The sequence below is a fragment of the Tubulanus polymorphus genome, chromosome 5 (assembly GCF_964204645.1).
Source record: "Tubulanus polymorphus chromosome 5, tnTubPoly1.2, whole genome shotgun sequence".
NCBI lineage: Eukaryota > Metazoa > Nemertea > Palaeonemertea > Tubulaniformes > Tubulanidae > Tubulanus > Tubulanus polymorphus.
Genome location: NC_134029.1, coordinates 20,752,975 through 20,770,647, shown reverse-complemented (window position 1 = coordinate 20,770,647; position 17,673 = coordinate 20,752,975). Strand labels below are relative to the sequence as shown.

At 38.6% G+C, this 17,673-nt stretch overlaps 2 protein-coding genes across 5 annotated transcripts in view; one reads left to right on the top strand and one right to left on the bottom strand.

The window, feature by feature from the left end:
* Positions 1-2,628, top strand: part of LOC141905534 (nucleoporin p58/p45-like) — an 8,235-nt gene extending 5,607 nt beyond the window's left edge. Inside the window, exons 12-14 of one of the 3 annotated variants that reach the window (XM_074794422.1) lie at positions 91-168; positions 1,228-1,332; positions 1,934-2,628. In XM_074794422.1, coding sequence (XP_074650523.1) covers positions 91-168; positions 1,228-1,332; positions 1,934-2,103 — 353 coding nt within the window. In that variant the 3' untranslated portion in view covers positions 2,104-2,628. Of the gene's footprint in view, positions 1-90; positions 169-1,227; positions 1,343-1,933 lie in introns of all 3 variants that reach the window. The other 2 variants (XM_074794424.1, XM_074794423.1) reach the window with 2 other exon arrangements.
* On the bottom strand, positions 2,605-17,673 carry LOC141905527 (sister chromatid cohesion protein PDS5 homolog A-like). Of its 2 annotated transcripts, none has more exons than XM_074794408.1 (32): positions 17,663-17,673; positions 16,715-17,037; positions 16,542-16,628; positions 16,326-16,423; positions 15,789-15,915; positions 15,472-15,552; positions 15,241-15,381; positions 15,028-15,143; positions 14,750-14,844; positions 14,516-14,661; positions 14,155-14,309; positions 13,575-13,688; positions 13,046-13,161; positions 12,820-12,959; positions 12,190-12,381; positions 11,738-11,828; positions 11,594-11,663; positions 11,269-11,395; positions 10,969-11,124; positions 10,430-10,501; positions 10,217-10,353; positions 9,578-9,701; positions 8,899-9,103; positions 8,698-8,812; positions 8,339-8,471; positions 7,682-7,861; positions 7,478-7,593; positions 6,055-7,161; positions 5,427-5,546; positions 5,252-5,347; positions 4,472-4,592; positions 2,605-3,902 (listed from the first exon to the last, which is right to left on the bottom strand). In XM_074794408.1, exons 2-32 carry the CDS (start codon positions 17,009-17,011, stop codon positions 3,867-3,869), a joined length of 4,911 nt encoding a protein of 1,636 aa, XP_074650509.1. In that variant the 5' UTR covers positions 17,012-17,037; positions 17,663-17,673; the 3' UTR covers positions 2,605-3,866. The 2 variants fall into 2 exon arrangements, with proteins under 2 accessions (XP_074650509.1, XP_074650507.1); XM_074794406.1 differs by lacking the exon at positions 17,663-17,673 and adding an exon at positions 17,614-17,633.

Below are 17,673 nucleotides of genomic sequence, written 5' to 3'. Positions count from 1 at the left end.
GGAGTCGAGGAAATAATGATAAAGGTCTGGAAGATCTTGGGTGATTAACCACAGCAAAAGAAGCTTAGTTTTGTTTACTCTCACATCTAGCTGGTGCGCCTCCTACTCTGGGGCTGAATGCGGGATTCTCTGGGACTCAACCTACTGGTCAAATTGGTGCATTTGGAGGTAAGTTTGCACATATATACTACTAACTCTCTATTTATACATTGTATTGCATCTCAGCTTTTTAACTACGGTAATAATACTACATGCTATCAGCTTGAAAAAATTGATGCCTATTGAATTCATAATTCCTGTAGACAGTATGCAAATCCTTCCTCTGAAGCAACCGTTCGAATTTAATTTCGGCAAAACTTTTACCAATTTCTTCTTGACAATCTTGAGATTTTTAAAACTCTAGGCAGATTTTTCTGTAGATCTGTGCATTCACTTTGGCTTCAATTTCTAGTTGTCGGCTGTAGATGATATGTACATTTGATATTAGTGTGTGTCTTATATTAGTTATACATGTAAGAAATATATTATATATCTTGAATATTTAGAAATATGTTGAACATGTTCAGTATAATATATACGTAGCACTATATACGTTACTGTCGATGTATTCCATTGTTTGACACGGGTCATTGTGAAGTGCACGTACTTGTACACATGTATATTTCAATGTCCATGTATAGCAATGATAACCCTAGTACTTTATAAATGTGGCCCTTCGAAATTGTTTTGTCATTATTATGCTGAAGATTTCATAAGTTGAAAACCGTATTCTTTCGTAATGTTAGTTGCACCAGACCGCTACACAGATTTATCTTATTAGATGTGTGTATGGTTCACGCTACCCCCACAGTCAGCCTGATTTCTTGGAATGATTTAATCACTATTAAGGAAGCTTTTTCAACGAACCAGATAGATTGGAATGGATCGAATCCTAGACAATTATTAATCTCTTTAGATCATATCCATGTTCATACTGGTAGTGTATTCAACTTAATGGGCTGTTCCAGGAATTCTGGCTGCTAGTCATCTGTCAATGTTGCTTATCGTTCGAGGCGAAACCGTTGATAATCAACACTGTGTTAGGATGAAAATGCTGTTTTCAACTCGCCAGGAGTCTGTTTCAGTCAAAAACAGCCATTCCGTATTAACATCATTTGAAGTCCTGTTTATCTGCTAGTATTTCTCACAAATTTAGTGCAATGTGCTTCTCTTACTTTGCACGGGCAGGTCTGGCAAATACATCTGGCTTTGGCGCGAATAATAGTACGTTCGGCTCGCAAGGTTTTGGGTTTGGTACAACGAGTTCATTGTTACCATCCGTTAAACCTTTAGGTTAGTTTTGGTAAGCGAAATCACTTTCTTTTCAATGTTCTTGTATCACATGATAGTAACGAGCTAACAATCTATACTAACATTACACTCGTGATTCACCGATAATGTTTTATATGTTTTAAGTGACCCGGGGTGTGTTCTACTGAAATATGTACACGATGCTTATGATTCAAACAAAAAATCGTATTGATTATAATGAGAATGCTATATATTATGCAGTCTTAGTGATGTATGTTATCGTCGGCTTATGATTAAATCAAATCCATTAATTCAACATTTCGCATACGAATCATGGAGTAATTCTTGTAGTAGAGTAAGAGATTTTCAAATCAAATGCTATGATCCGCTTATGTATTTTCTAATACAAGTTGATTGTCATTCATTCTAACGAGGTTCCACTTGTGTATTAACCATCTACAATCCTTTTTAATCTGTATACAGGTGGAACGCGGTGTTTGAGTCCGAATTTGTATTTCCAATTCAATTCACTAAGTATAGGTTGTCATTTGTATTAGTCGTCTTCGAAGCTAGTCCGAGCTATGACCAATAGAGTGAGTTCGTTTGTATTCACCATCTAAAAACATTGTCGTTTTAATCGTAGGTTTTGGCAATACTTCAAGTTTAGGTGGAATTGGATTTGGTGGTACGCAATCGGCGATCTCGACTCCAGCTCCGGTCGGATTTGGCACTCCGGCGTTCGGCGCGGGTAACACCACCGGATTTCAGCTACAAAAACCACCATCGGGAACTAAACGAGGAAAAAAGAATTGATTCGGAAGAAAGTGGAACAATCTATTGGACTTTTGATTTAAATGAGGCTAAAAAAATTGATACCTTGTTTCTCATTTCTGCAGGACCTGGCCGGCCACCCACTTATCTACCCAGTACATTACCGGTACTTTCTTTTTATATGATGATCAGGCTAACTCATCTGGCAGCTATAAAGATGAACTGATTACAAATTTTATTGCAGTTTACTGAAGTGACCCAGCCGATTAGGAGAAACAAGGTATCATTTTTTTTTAGCCAAACTCTCGGCCGACACTTACCCCCAACACGAATGAAACTTTGAAGACAAATTTCAGTAAAAATTATATCGGTATTTATTCGATCGACATTTTTATACAATATATGAATGTTGTAACACTTCAGTTTAACAATAATGCTTCGTTTAACTACATACAAATATATTTATATACTACAATTGATCATTAATGTTAAAACTACAGTTAATTTAAATGTGGATAACCCGATCTGAATTGTTATTTTGTGTTGTCACCCATGAAAACCATTTTCGAAATAAATATTTTGTACATAGAATATCGAAATTTATCTTTTCTAATATAATATTATCATCAACTAGTGTCTTACTCCAGCAGGGCTGCCAACCACTGAGAAGAGCTACAGTAACTAACTGGTTTTTTTCTCAAGTAACATTTCATTGTAATATGAAAATGTTCAAATTAAGCAGTTATTAACATCTCTCATATTATTGGTATTTCTTATAGAAAAAATTTTATAAAATATTTAATAACAAATACTTAAAATCAGGAACAGTTGGCAGTTCTGCTCAAGTAGGATTTTCATGGATCTGATGCTGGTGCTCGACGCAGGATGTCAAGACATCGGACTCCTTTTTCGTCCGGGCTCGATTTCGGCAGTATCCCCTGGTATTGCGTGGGTACAAGATTTTTTCTATGGATACTAAAAATTCAAATAAACTATGAAAAATTCAAATTTTATGCGTACGTAATAAATGAATGATCCCATCAAAGATGTCGATTTAATTCCAGCGTATTCTTGATCAGAAGCTTAAATCAAACTGGTATACTGACTATCGAAGGATCTCGTATCTCGAGAAGATACAATAATCACTAAAATTTTGAAAATCGAGCCTTGCTGCGAAGTAAATCCTAGTAGAGTTGCCGAGTATCAAGTAGCAGAATGATAACATATATTTTTTTCATCAATTATAACATAGTATTGAATTTAAATCTCTACGAGTCAAGATTTTTGGAATAGATCGATGACAAAGCCAGCGTACTTGACTCAAGAAAGCGACAACTTTTCATCGGCCAAGAAAAATAATATAATTCTATAATTGGATAATCTTTTTAATGTCGAGTAAAAAAAAATTACATTCAAGCATATACTGGTATTAATACACACGAACTGGAAGAAAATTGAAAAGAATACTATCGAAAGTCTGGCTGAAAGAGCCAGATAGACGAATACAGAAATGCCTTTAATGAAAACTACAAAATTCTACAATTTGCTACGGATGATCAGATCATATATACACATGAAATAGATAAAATTGTGGCAGCATCAGACACGAACAATGCTCGCATTCTAACACGGCGTGATATATTCATTTACAAATGATGCATTTAATTATGACATTATAACACACGCGATTTAGGTATTTGCACACGGTTTTAACGGCGAGACTGGAGCTCGATAAAAATAATTTCAACGAATCAATTTGAAAATGCGCATGAAGAATCGTAGGTCGACTCGGGTCAATTAGCAGTTCACTTTCGTCCCTTGCGAATTGGTCGCTTTGTAGCCTGGAAATAGAACAGGTTGTAATTAATTCCTCTTTATAGATACACTGGTATTAAGAGCATGGTTCGCGCAGTTATATGAATTCAAAATTCCCAAGTATTTCATGGGTGATTTTTCAATTTTCCCAAATGGAAATGAAAACATATCGTCATGCTACAGTCAACATTTTAGCGGTGACTGGTTGATAAAGGTAATTTTCAAGGGAAATTGCTGAAGGAAGTTGCCCTTGGCAAATGCAATATGTGAAATGTAATGAATTTTTGAATTCCCAAATATTTCCAAACTGGGAATTAATATTCAATTTCCCTGTTCCGTGGCAACCATGTAAGAGTTAAGTTAGTGTTTTTTTAGCTTGGCTAAGAAGAGTTTTGAATGAGAAATGATCGCGACCATTCATTAAGTACAATACGTACACATCCTTATAACTATTTCCTCCCTTCCTATGTACCAATGTACGTGATGTTTCAAAAATACATGGGGGTCATAGATGTTAAAATAATCAGCAAAATTGAGTTTGTTTGTACTTCATAAACGACACAGTTTACAGGTGTCTTGAAGTATTTCGACTTACCTTGTTCGGTGTTGCTGATTTACGGGGAGAAGATGCAGGTGTTGATGATGGGGTGGATTTTCTAGATGACCGTCCAGACGACTGACTGTCTGACACTCCATTTGGTATGTTTGCCGTTCTTCTATACAATATGAAAAGACAAACCAATCGTTACTAACCGATTATACACAAATATATGAAAGAACATCAGGGGCCAGTTGCTCATAAGTTGGTTAAAGATAACCGGCCGTTAAAAACCATAGTAACAATGAAATTTCAATTGTCATCATATCAACTATCCACTGGTTAACTCTAACCAACTTCTGAGCAACCGGCCCCAGGTGGATAGTAGATTCTAGATTAAGTCTTAATATAGTTATAATCAATATCCTGTTCAATCTGAATAAACAGTGAAAGTCCATTTTTAATGCCAATCTTCACTTAACGCCAACATTTTCAGAGAACAAATTAGCTCAATCTAACTCATAAACAATTGGATGCCATTTTTCGTTTTAGTGCCATGGTTCTTCTAGTCACAACTGTCGCATTATAAAGGACATATCTTTGATTTCATTAGTTCATTGATCATTCAAATCTGCAATGAATACTAACGCCATCTACAACTTCCGAATTTGACTGAACTCTGTTGAAATTTTATGGTTATGGTTACTCAGTATGCAATCGTACGGTCATTTGATATTTTTATTTGACAACTTAGTATATCGAAGTGGGAAAGGTTGGACCGAAGTTCCCAAATCGTTTGAATTTGATGATTCATCCTAGATGAATTTGATGGCTTACACATTTTTCTTAGGTCGTCCGAGCTTCTTCTTCTCAGGTGGTGCTGTCTTTTTCTTCGCCGGTGACTGAGCATTTTTACTCGTCGACGTCTTATTCCTGAAATTTTACGAATCGATGAAAATAATCAATCTTTAAATTCGTGAAAGCAAGAGACTAGTCCGGATTTCCGACTGACCGTTTATTTTGAGGTCCTTTCAACGGCGTTACCGATGCTCGTTTACGCGACGGGGATGGTTTACTAGGTGATGTTGTTGGACTCGAATCCGATTCAGTAAAATCAGACATCAGGTTTCTTCTGTACAGAAACGAACAAATGACAATTTTAAAATACTGAATTCTACCCCAAACATCGGGTTCAATAGACTCTACCCCAGGGTTTGTAGCAGTCAGACTGAGGCCTTAAGTTCAGTGCTTTTCAACATTTTTCAGAGGTCAAAAAGTAAGCACTTTTTTCGAATTCAAAGAAGAGTGTCCAGCATTTTTCTAAATCAAAAGTTGAACTTGCACAATTCAAGACACAAAAAACTTTCAGTAGAAATTTCCTGTGATGACAATGGAGAAATACTATGTACTCCAGTCTAGTTAGGTTCGTCGAAATAGTAGATACTTTGCAATACTTACACGTACACTTATGCGAGCCTTTCCTATATATATCCAATAGTAAGCACTTTTCAGAGTGAGACTTTATAGTATAGTATTATTGTTAGACTCGCTACAAACTGCCTATGTCATTGTTGCCAAATTACGGTTGGTTTTTGCTCACTAAATGAATAGTATAAAACTCAGCAGTTTAATGTACTTACTTTGGTGATTTAACTGGACTCTTTGCTGGTGATGGTGGTGGTTTCGGACTGCGTTTTGCCGCTACTTGCTGTTTCAATTTTTTCGCCTTATTCAACAGATTGTTGCCGGTTTTTTTCGCGGGCGAAACAGCAGTTTTTTTGTTATTGTTGTTTTTCGGCGACGGCTTAATACCGTTCTGTTGTTGTTTAACGGCGGCCGGTCGACCGCGTGGTCGTTTAGTCGCCGGAGACGCCGCCGTATCGCTGGACGACTGCGACGAAGGCGCCCGGCCGCGTTTCGCCGAACTGCCAGACGACTGAGACGACGGTTTACGACCGGGGCGTTTCACGGCAGGAGAACCGGCCTCACTAGACGTCTGAGACGGCGGTTTACGACCGGTCCGCTTCCCGGACGCCGGGGAAGCCGTGTCGTCGGATAGGGCGGCACGCGGTGGTCGGCCTAGACGTTTAGCCGACGAGGAATTCTTGCCGCTTAGCGGTTGGCGACCGGTTCGTTTAACAACGGGAGAACTCTCACTCGACGATGGCGACTGAGAGAATCGACCTCTTTTCGGTGGTGAGGACTCGTCGGACGACCCCGGCGATTGAGATGAAGAACTAGTCAACGCTTTATTTGCCGGCGTTCGGCCGACTTTACGTTTCAACGGTGAACTTTTATTACCGTCGTTGCTAGTCACTGATTTCGACGGCGACGCGACATTTTTTTTATCGACGTTTAAATCCTTGCGCGGTCGTCCCCGGGGCCTCGGCGCCGCCGGTGAACCGGTGGTATCCGTCGACGATTGAGAATCGGAGGCCGCGATTCCGCCGCGACCTTTTCTCGGCTGCCCCGGTTTCTTTCGTCCGTTCGTAAGCGCGCCGGACTTTTTCGGAGCTTTTCCCGGCGGTGGCGATGGCGTAACCGTGTTATCCTTATTCGATCGTTTTAACGGTGATAACGTCGATTGTTTCAGTTTCGACGGAACGTTCACCTTCGTTTGCGCGAGAGTCGATATCGCTGAATTATTTGAATCACTCGTTTTCTTATTGGCGCTGTCGAATTTAGCGGCCGCTCCGCTGGCGAGGCGTTTGATCAGATCTATTGACTCCTGCGACCCTCGACTGGGCCTGAAAATCAACGAGCAACTTATATTTCAAATATTCTATCGCATTATTATTGAATAATTATCAGTGTGGCCACGTTCCACGTATTTACAAATTCCCTGATTTCTCTATGTTATCACACAGAATTTCCTAAATTATGGAATATCGTCGTTTTAAATGTTAAAATACACGTATTGTTAATGAAACGCGTTACCAATAGCATCCAAATTCCCTGAGTCTTTCAGGTTTTCCAGGTCAGTGGCCACCACACCGATTACAAATTCCCTCTAAAACCTTTACTGATCTAATTTTATGGAAGTGGTTGGGTCTCGATACTTACGAATGTTGACTGGAAGAAGCAGAGGGAGATTTTCCTTTATTAGCCGTTGTTTTCGTGCTAGGATTATAACTGGGAGCCGTACGGATTCCGGCGAGCAGATTGATCGCTTGTTTCTTCTACAAATCGAATAAAACATTTTTGTTGAAAGAATTTAGCAATTCAAACAAACGCAGTCCACCGGCCGCAGTCTTGAATAATACGTACCTTCGGCGGGGAAAAAGCAAATTCTTTCGGCAAGTAGAATTTCGTGTTTGCATAGTTTTGGTCGGGTCTTGTGAAGAGTTTTTTCGGCAGAACGGGCTCAGCGAGGAAGTCTTTCAGTATGAAGCTTGTTGTTTTCGTAACGACGATTCCCATAGCCAGATCGCAGACCGCGTACATCCTCTGTAAAAATACATTATAAATGATTTTAAGGGAAATTTCTTTGAAATAGGATGTTAAAATAGGAAATAGGAAGTTAATGTATGACGTTCATGAAATTGTATAAAAATAAGCACGGTTTGAATAGAAGGGACGTTTACCAATATACGCATATGGTGGGAAATCTTCATATTCTAAATATTTCTACCGTGGGCTTGACTTATATGCCCGTCTTTACATAGTACATTTTATATATAATACCTGATGAATTGACATCAGCAAAATTGTGATCTCAGTACTGGAAATATATTCGCTATGAAGTTTTTAATTGTTGCAATTTTGCGGTCGGTTTTATATATGTTCGGGTAAAGCTACTAGTACAGGGCTTAGGTAATATATAAAGTACCAATTATTATCAGCAGGTCCATGAAGTACAAGTTAGTTGATGGAAGAAGCGGGACCAGAGACCAGGTGTTTTGAGAAATCCATCGCAGTATTTACCTCATTGGCGGCCTGATTTTCTGGACACTGCGCATCCTTCGTTTGCTTGATGTTTTCTAACATTTTATGAAAGAACGTGTAATTGTATTGTTCATTCTTCATCATTAACGGCTCCAGGATAAACCACAAACATCTAAAAACGCCAGCGAGAAAGTGACAACATTTAACAGGTTAATCTTTGGTACGGGAGCGTTAGAGTTTGGTTTGGAAGTTAGTTACATGCTGGGGCTGAAAGCTCGCCAAGTCCAGTTGATTGTTAAACTGGTTTCGAACGCTGAATTATACCAACGAAAAAGACTTAGCGAGCTTTCGTGAACGAATTTGGATACATCAAGATATCATCATCGAGAAGTACGTACTCTTTTAATGAGGCGAGCATTTCTACATCATCGGGTCTGACGAAATCCGGGTCATGAGCCAGCAGATGTATCGTATAGGGCAGCACATACTCCGGTAACAGTGAGAATATTTTAGCTACAATAGAAAAAAAATTTTACGCCTTCCAAGTAAAATTCTAGAAATAAACCGCACGAACTAAACCACAATTTCGCCGTGCCTACCGTTAGCGGCGGGACTGAACTTCAAATATTCGCGACGTTTAGAGATGTTTTTCTGGATGTAACCTTTGACGGCGTTTCGGTGGTCGGCAACGGGATCGCTGGCGGCCAGCGAAAACATCGCCATGTATTCCAGCGGCAACTTGAACTGCATGAGTCCGTGATTCAACTTTTGCGCGAATGTCCGACGAACTTGATAACACGCATCCTGAAACATTCACAAATACGGACCGATTTAAAATAGCCGGCAAAATATCGGCAAATTAACAGACCGAAGCTATGGATATCTAATTTCATTCTATGTGCAAGTAAATACTATAAATACATAAGAACTTGGATTATTAAATTTTTTCTTTTTCATGATTATTTCATTTATAAATTCTATTTCATCCAAAATCATGTAACGGTAAGATTTTATGATAAAACGTCGAAAAACAGATGAAGCAGCGGTACGCAGACCAGATTACCACTAATATTTGAGAATAGTTTCTACTATTTTCAATAGCTCTGTCAGCTACTCCCAAAAATATCGCAATACTCTCAAAATCGGAATAATTTCTAGTTCATTTTTGATCATTTTCGATGAAACTGCGACCTTCAAGGTTAAATTACTCTCATTATTGGTGGCGAAAACTACTACCTTTAGAGACAACAGGTAGTCTGCACGGTTTTAAAAACTTACATTGAGGATGAGAGCTACAGTTTGAAAGTGGTGAAGCTGTACGATATCCGTATAAACATGTTCCTGAGCTAATTTGACGATCCCGCACGCCGCTGCCAGACGAAGATGAGCCATATCTGCTTTACTGAAATTGATAATCGTAGCAATTTGACCCACTTTGTTTCACTCAATTTACCTTGAAGCCATTTCTTACTCGGAACAGCCAGCGAGAATTCAGTTCAACAGTTATTTGTTAATTCTAACAAGCGTCAAAGTTCATTCCTTTTTAATGCTTTCTTTAATCTTTTAAATAGGAAATCCTCACTCTGATTTATTTGGTAAATTGATTTAGATTCGAACCAGAGTCCCTTACAAACCTACTACCCGTGCCCGGAGTGAAACAGGGTTTGATTTTGAAATCCAAGTACAGAATGATAGATGATCGATTGAATTTACAGAAGTTTTCTTTAAACCGGTACAGAGTACATAATTGGAAATTTCCATTTTGGTTTTGCGAACAATCTTCAAACCAGCTTGAACTAGAGTGCAACACAAGCCCCTGATTCAATATTCAATATTCAATATCAATTTCTCTACACATAATTTTGTGGCTCTAGGAGGGTATTGTTCGTTAATAGAAAGATATATATAATATTTTACCTGATTTTGCCGTGTTCCATGAGGTCGCCGTTGTTGTTAATCACCGTTATAAGCAGACGCATAGTAGACGTACACAGACCGTTCGCGTTACTTTTCAAACCTACGAGCCATCTGACTATAGCTTTGATTCCGTGTAGCTGAAAACGAAGGACAATTAAGAAGAAACCGCGAGAGATTTCGCAATGCATCATCTTTCGAATAAAACGAGCTTACCTTGGCCCGGGTTCCACTTGAGCATTGTTCTCGGTCACACCAGTTGTCGGGACCTTCCCCTTCCTCGCCGTACTGAAATTTTGTAAGACTTGCTTAAGAAGAATATTCGCGTATTTACAAATCGGGGACAACCGGGAGAATGTCAGGAACTAAACAATCCAGCGGACAAACATGACTTCATTAATTTCAAGGGGAACCGAGAATCATTTCTTCGGATAAAATTCTGGGGCCGGTATTATAGCGGTATTACTGTCAGTCACACATGCTCTCCGTGCGACGTTTTGGTCCGTAATTTCTTTAATAAACAGTTTATCTGTAAATATTATGCATCAATTTGTTCAGTAAGGAATTCTCATTCAGAAATAAATCATGAACTAGCATAAATTTGTTCGTGTTTTCATCTATCGTTGATAGTTTACCGAGCATGAGTGACAGACAGTAGCTTAGGTTAGGGTTAACTCAATCGAATTATGACTTGAGTTAGCCCCCGGGTTAAAGATAATACGAGTCTCTAAAACCGGACCCTGGTTTCGACTTACCAAATCTTGCATGAGTAATTTCTTGACGAATATGTTCGAGATGATGGATTTAGCTTCGTCGCGGTAAACGTCGGGGAACATTCCGGCGATCTGACCGACCGCGACGATCGCCGTTTCAAACGTCGGATTCGCCGGATCTAATCCGGTTTTAGAGTTCTGTAAATAATACATCGGTTCAATATTAATAGTAAAACTAGAGTTAAACCCACGGAAAATACGGGTGATTTTTATTTTTAGCCCAGAACCTCAAACTTTTCGAATTAATGGCCACGGAATTTAAAATGATTTGAGAATATTCACCTGAAATATCGATGAGAAGACTTTATCGTCGGTCACCGGGCAAACGACTTTCAAACATTTAATCGCATTTTTAGCTTGTTTAGGGTTGCCATCTTGTCCGAGTTCTTCGAGTTCCATTTTCAGATTCCTGAAAACGTGCGCAGCCAAGTTCAGTTCAGTATCATTTGATATCATTTTTTTAAAGTAAAAGAAAACGAAACAAATCTAATATTTTGAGATTAATTCGACCACGGTAAAAATTGGTTTCGAAAAAATTCACCCAAATTAAAAGAGAATCACACTTTTCTAAATTATCAACGAAATCTGGATTCAGCGGACAACTTACTCAAACTCAGCCTTGTTGACTTTATGCAGGCGATCTCCGATATTGCAGAAAATTTTGATTGCGAGATATGCTGAAATGTAAGACGAACAAATGCATGTATACACATTCATACACACAGGTAAAGCTAAGATGCGATCTACTTACAAATGCTTTCGTCATCGGATTTGAGGAATGCAATCAATTGCTTATAGACGTCTTCATGATTAAACGCCCCCGGGTATACGGACGACAACATCTGGAAAATTGTAGGAAGCAAATTCAGATAATCAGTAAATGGCTGCTGATCCAATTAATTTTGGAACTTGGAAGGAAAAAATCAATATTCGGTCCAAAAAGATGATTAGACTAAGAAACAACACCAATATACAATATGTCCATTCATTAAAATTTCTGCCCAGTCGCATGGTTAGATCGAAGACCAGTTTAAGACTGCCTTAGTTATATAGCAAATCTAACAATATTTCACTATCACATATTGTGGTCAATAGCATATCAAAATTCCCCGAGAAATTTGTCAAACTCCCCGAGTTTTCCTCGAATTTCTTTCTGACACCCTGAGTTTTCCCGGTCAGTGGCCACCTTGAATTTACACTTACCAGCATCAACTGCATGCCTTTCTCGCCGTCGAACTGATTACGATTACAAAGAGCAGAATCGACGAGTTTGATCAGATACTTCATCGCGTGCACGTCGACCATCACCGGAGCGATCCTTTCGACTAACGTTTTCACGTTCGTGAAACAGGTGTTCGAAGGGTTCGGATTTCCCATTTTGCGAAGAATATCTTTCTACAATGTACAATATTCGTTGACGTGATAAATTTATGTGCTTCGTCGAAACTACGAAATCCCAGAAACCGTTGTATGTCCTAATCTTTCCGCGTCAATAATAACGAGAGAAATGTGCCCCGCAGTTCCTAAACAATAATAATATAATAATATGTCTTATATAGCGCCAAATCCAACCAGGCTGCTCAGAGCGCTTTACATTTTTCGATATTATTACCCCGGCCAATTTTATACTCTAACATGTATCAGTCATCTCTCCCTGGGGAGAAGTAACACCGAGCTGCTAACAAACGCTCGGGAGTCATCTATCGGGCCAGGTACCCATTTACTCCTGGGTGGAGAGAGGCAATGAGGATAAGTGTCTTGCCCGAGGACACTACGGCTAAAATCTCGAACCTATCAAAAATTACCTTTACGGGTTAAAAAGAAATAACGTACCAGTTTCTCCTCGGCGTCCTTACACGTGCAGTCTATCGAGATTAGTTTCAACATCGATTTCTCCAGACCTTTGTCGTCTCGAACCATCGAGAAAAACTTTTTAATATGTTCGCTCGTTCGGTGCTGTTCCGGTAATGTTCCTTAAAGTAGAATATCATTGAGAATTATCTAGCCAGTTCGAACGACGGTCTTCTTTAAGAATCGCGCATGAATTTCTTCTACTTACTAATGATGGCCATGATTTTGTTTTGTCGGATTTGCTCGTGCTCGGGTTTCAGGGACATGATCTGTCGCACTAGTAGAAGTATTTGATTTTGACACCGCAGCATCTCATTCAACGCCCTGAGAACATAAATAGATAAGCAATGTACAATCAAGATACCTCAATTCCAGAAAGATTCAACGGATCTTTTCTTTGTAAACATCATAAAAAGCTCAATTAACCTGTTCTCCTCTGTATATATATATACCCCTGTTTTTAGTCTATATCTCACACCTGACGATGATCTCTAGGGTGAGATCGAAACGTCGTGTCTTATATATATTTTAGATTGAATAAATAAATTCTTGTTTTTAAATTCTTTTAATCTGTAGATAGTGGGTTTTTATCTTATTATCCATTCGCCACGTTTGAGTGTGGTTATCGTTCTATCATAAAAAGCATAGATTATTTTCAATTTTCCTAAATTTATAAATTCATAGACCGAGCTCCCAATAGCACTATTTGCAGACTGACAAAATGCTAAATTACTCACTTGACTGAATTATGGTCCAATGATTCGTACAGCTCGTATAGCGTATTCATGCGACTTTCGTGATCGTAACTATACGGTACTAAATTCAGTTTAAACAAACGCTCTATCAACACCCTGCAAATAAACGTAGTAAAACAATCAATGATTGTTCCAACCGAAGTTGTCATTGTTTTCATATTCACGAGCAAACGAAGTTCATTCAACCAGAAATTCGATATAGAAATAAAACCGCTATTAGATCTAGAGAGTTTAATCAGGATTTTGACCAATGATAAGTCTGGATACAAGGTGGTCACTATTATCTGTCTTGCTTTTCCCCTGACTGTTCCTTGAGATACACATTGTTTTTTCCCGACTTCATCTAAGAATTGGATCACACAGTCAAATATGTACAACATAGACAGAAACTATCTGTATCACACAGCACATCTGATTTGCTAGATACATAGACTGAGTTCCAGGTACGTGGCCACCCGGTATAATCTACTTAATTGAACTAGTTTTCAATGAATAACAGACTTCATTTAAATGTTTGGATCAACTGGACTGAGCGGGTCACGTGTAGGAAAAATCAACGTACTTGTCTTCGATATTGTTCTGATAGTAACCGTGTAGCACTTTATCTTTAATCCAGCTGATTCTCGCGCTCTGTATAGGATCTCGGTCTTCAGCGAGGAGCACGCCTTTTTTGTAGATCTGCGACAATCCGATCAGCGCTTCACGACGAATTTTAAACTGTAAGTAATTGTCAAAACAATTATGATAAATGAATAATCATGACTAATAAATGTAATAGATAATAAATCAATGAATAATAGATAATCAAAATCATAAAGGTCTTAAACAAATGAATATCACCTTGTTATTAAACAAAATGACATACAAAAATAACAATTACGATTTTATGTTGTCGCAATCAACTTTTCGGAAGAACTTCTTACTTTTTTATCCAACGTTCTTTCTTTAACTAACGCGAGTAAATCATCCGTGACGGCCGAAAGATCCTTCTTAGCCGCGTTGACGATTGCCATAACGGCATCGTGTCGAACGCTTTCCTCGGCGTCGTGTAAACGCATCTTCAATTGCTCTACGAACGAAATTACGGCGAATAATCATCCGGATATTGCGAAACGAAGGAATATTCGAATAAGCTAAGAACGGGGTCAGTAGCCTACCTGTTATTTCGTCTTTTAAATCGGGTTGATTCAGGATGAATTGTTGAGAGTGTAACACGCAGGTCGTTCGAACGCCCAAATTTATATCGTTGAATCTGAAATTGTGAGACAGTTTTGCAGTCAACCACTAATAGGGCTAATGCTCGCTCCAATCTGCTTCAAAATGAAGCATTCGTACAAGAGATAGATCTCAATCAAAATCTAAAATACTTAGAAGGTACAACCATAATTCTTATTTCTAAGGCCAGCTGATTTGAAGATGTTGTCGAACGACTTACCTTCCCAGGAAACAGATCCACAATTTCTGGTTTGTCATGGCCAAATCGGAGTCTTTGTCGGAAAACATTTTCGCGAGAAGTCTCGTCACTAATTTACGTTCACTCTCGTCATTACTCTAAAGAGACGAACGTTTTTATTTCAAAAATCAAACGTATAACCTTAATTAGGACACTTCCGCAGTGTATAAATGTACATAACTATATGAAACTTGCCTTCAATTTGAATTCTAACTGCGGTAGGACAGATAGGAGTATATTGGGAGCGATTTGGTTCAGCTCGTAAATCAGATGAAATATATGATCGGATACTTCACTTTCCGACGTCTTCCCGATCACCAGCGAATTATTGAAGAACTGAAATTACGAAATGCAAAATTTAAGCTAAACAGTCGTTTCGCGATAGTTCGATCAAACGCAGTTGAATGAAGGAAATAATACACGTACCGTTTGGATGTAAGCGGAAATAGAATTGGCGGTACGTCGTATTAGATCACGAGCGAGGGAATTCGCTTCACGATTCTGACTCTGAAAAAAATTAGAAATCAATAAGAAACAAGTTTAGTGGAGATGTTTATGTACAAAATCGCTTCGAAATGGAATATGAAGTAGGATCTTCATTTTCCAAAAATATCTAGTAAGTTTTCATATAACGATACAATTTCAGTTCAGGACGACCCTGGTCATTTCAAACCAACACAAACGCCAACCTAAGATACAAACTGCGAAATTACTGTTTTGATAAACGGTATCAGAAAACTGACCTTGTACGGCTCGACGATAGTCAATAGAATGATATCCAGTAATTCCTGCGAGACGTTGTCCGACTCGGTTAGAATCGGACCCATTATATCTAACATACAGTTTTTCACCGGAGTCGTGTGCTTTTCACTAGAAAACAAAGTTTGAATTTATATCATCTTCATGCAGGTTTTGCAAGTCTCAGTTCTACAAGATCACGTCGGAATGAATGGCCATGAATTCAATCTATTAATGACCACTACATAGTGATCTAACCCTTGTCATTAACTACCTGAGTTTTGTTCTCAGATTTACGGTTTACTTATCAGAGAATCTTATGTCAATAGATTTTCGAAAGCAGCAAACTTTTCAGGAAGGACATATTTAAGATGGCATTGTTGGCTTTTAGCCATAGCTGCATCCTTCAATTCCGAAGATATTTCAACTAATCATTATTGTAACTTATTGATATAATGCGCTATGATCATACTATATTTGCACTATAAAGCAAATTAATCATTATTATTACTAATATTATCATTATCATCATAGCTGCTTACCTGATTATACCGAAGAAACATTTGAACAGACTACAAAACACTTCCTGGGTATCATCGATATCGATACAGATGTTGAACGATTTTACGTAAGCAAGATTCTGAAAATACCACCAAAAAATTAAACATAAAATACAAATTCCGGAAGAAAAGATCTACGCCAAAATAGTGCAAATCTTTATGTTTCAGCTTTAGTAGGACATTCTGTGGACTTCTTACCTCCAAAAGATAGAAACACCTTTTGAACGACGCCGATTCCGTGTCTTCTAAACCACGAAGTTGTTTCACGAAGAACAAAAATATTTCCTAAAACGAAATAAATTTTAAGTATCATTGATACTTCCTTTGAGGAAGACTTTACTTTCTAAACATTACGGGCGCGCTGCACATACCTTCACTTTCTCGGCATCATCCATGTACGGAGCGTCCGGCGCAAATATCCTGAATACATCGGCCAAACAACAAGCGGTCAATAAACGAATATCTTTATTCGTGTGATCCATGAACGGTTCCGATGCGAGGTAGAGGGCCAGGCTTCGATACTGGCTGTTATCTTCCTGGCCCATTTCGCGGAATTTCAAAGCGATCGCCTTGAGTCGACGCAACATTTCGCTGTCGCTGCCGACATCCTCGTCCAAACCTTTACACCCCGGAGGGTAGATAATTTCGGTGCTGGTGTTCATCGGCATTTTGAGTTTTTACATTACGAATCAATCTAAACAGAAGAGTGAAAGAGAAACAAGGTCAACGCAATAAATATTATCATTGACTTTCTTTCTTTCAGTTGATCAAATTTTCCTGGCCCCTGGTTCTTGCTAGGTAAATAAGAAGGCTTGCTCTAACTGTTTATTCAAATCTCTACAGCAACGATTAAATGATTATTCTTTTAATAATATTACTATCATCATCAGGGACGGGTAATCAATATTTCAATAATAAATTCCTGTTGCATCTAAGGCCTATTTCTCTATATACACGCACTCTCTGTAGTCAGTCACAGAATAAAAGTGGGGCACACAGCAAAAAGTGTACATGTACAATATCAGCAGGGTTGGCTATCGACATACTTCAAGGATTAAACAACAAAATTTCGAATTAATGGCAGGTCTTTCTTTTATTCAACGCATCTAATAGAGGGCGCCGTCATCGATGCGGTCAAAACTGAAAGCTGAACACTTCGACTGTCGTTTTCTAACGATTTGGCCCATTCTAAACGGGTTATATATACACATGCGTGTAGGTTAGTGCGGGGTTATTCAGCACCCGTGATTAATACGGTCGAAATGCCCACCGATATGCAATAAATCGAGATATCCGAAGCGAAAAATGCGATGATTTACCTCAAAATGGC

What these genes read in the sequence shown, in the direction of transcription:
- LOC141905527 (XM_074794408.1), bottom strand. Translation starts at nt 17,011, where the DNA reads ATGCCGATGAACACCAGCACCGAAATTATCTACCCTCCGGGGTGTAAA. An exon ending in TTGCTTTTTCCCCGCCGAAG is followed by an intron (nt 7,594 to 7,681) that starts GTACGTATTATT and finishes TTCGATTTGTAG; the next exon opens with AAGAAACAAGCGATCAATCT. An exon ending in AGTCCAGTTAAATCACCAAA is followed by an intron (nt 5,547 to 6,054) that starts GTAAGTACATTA and finishes GTTTCTGTACAG; the next exon opens with AAGAAACCTGATGTCTGATT.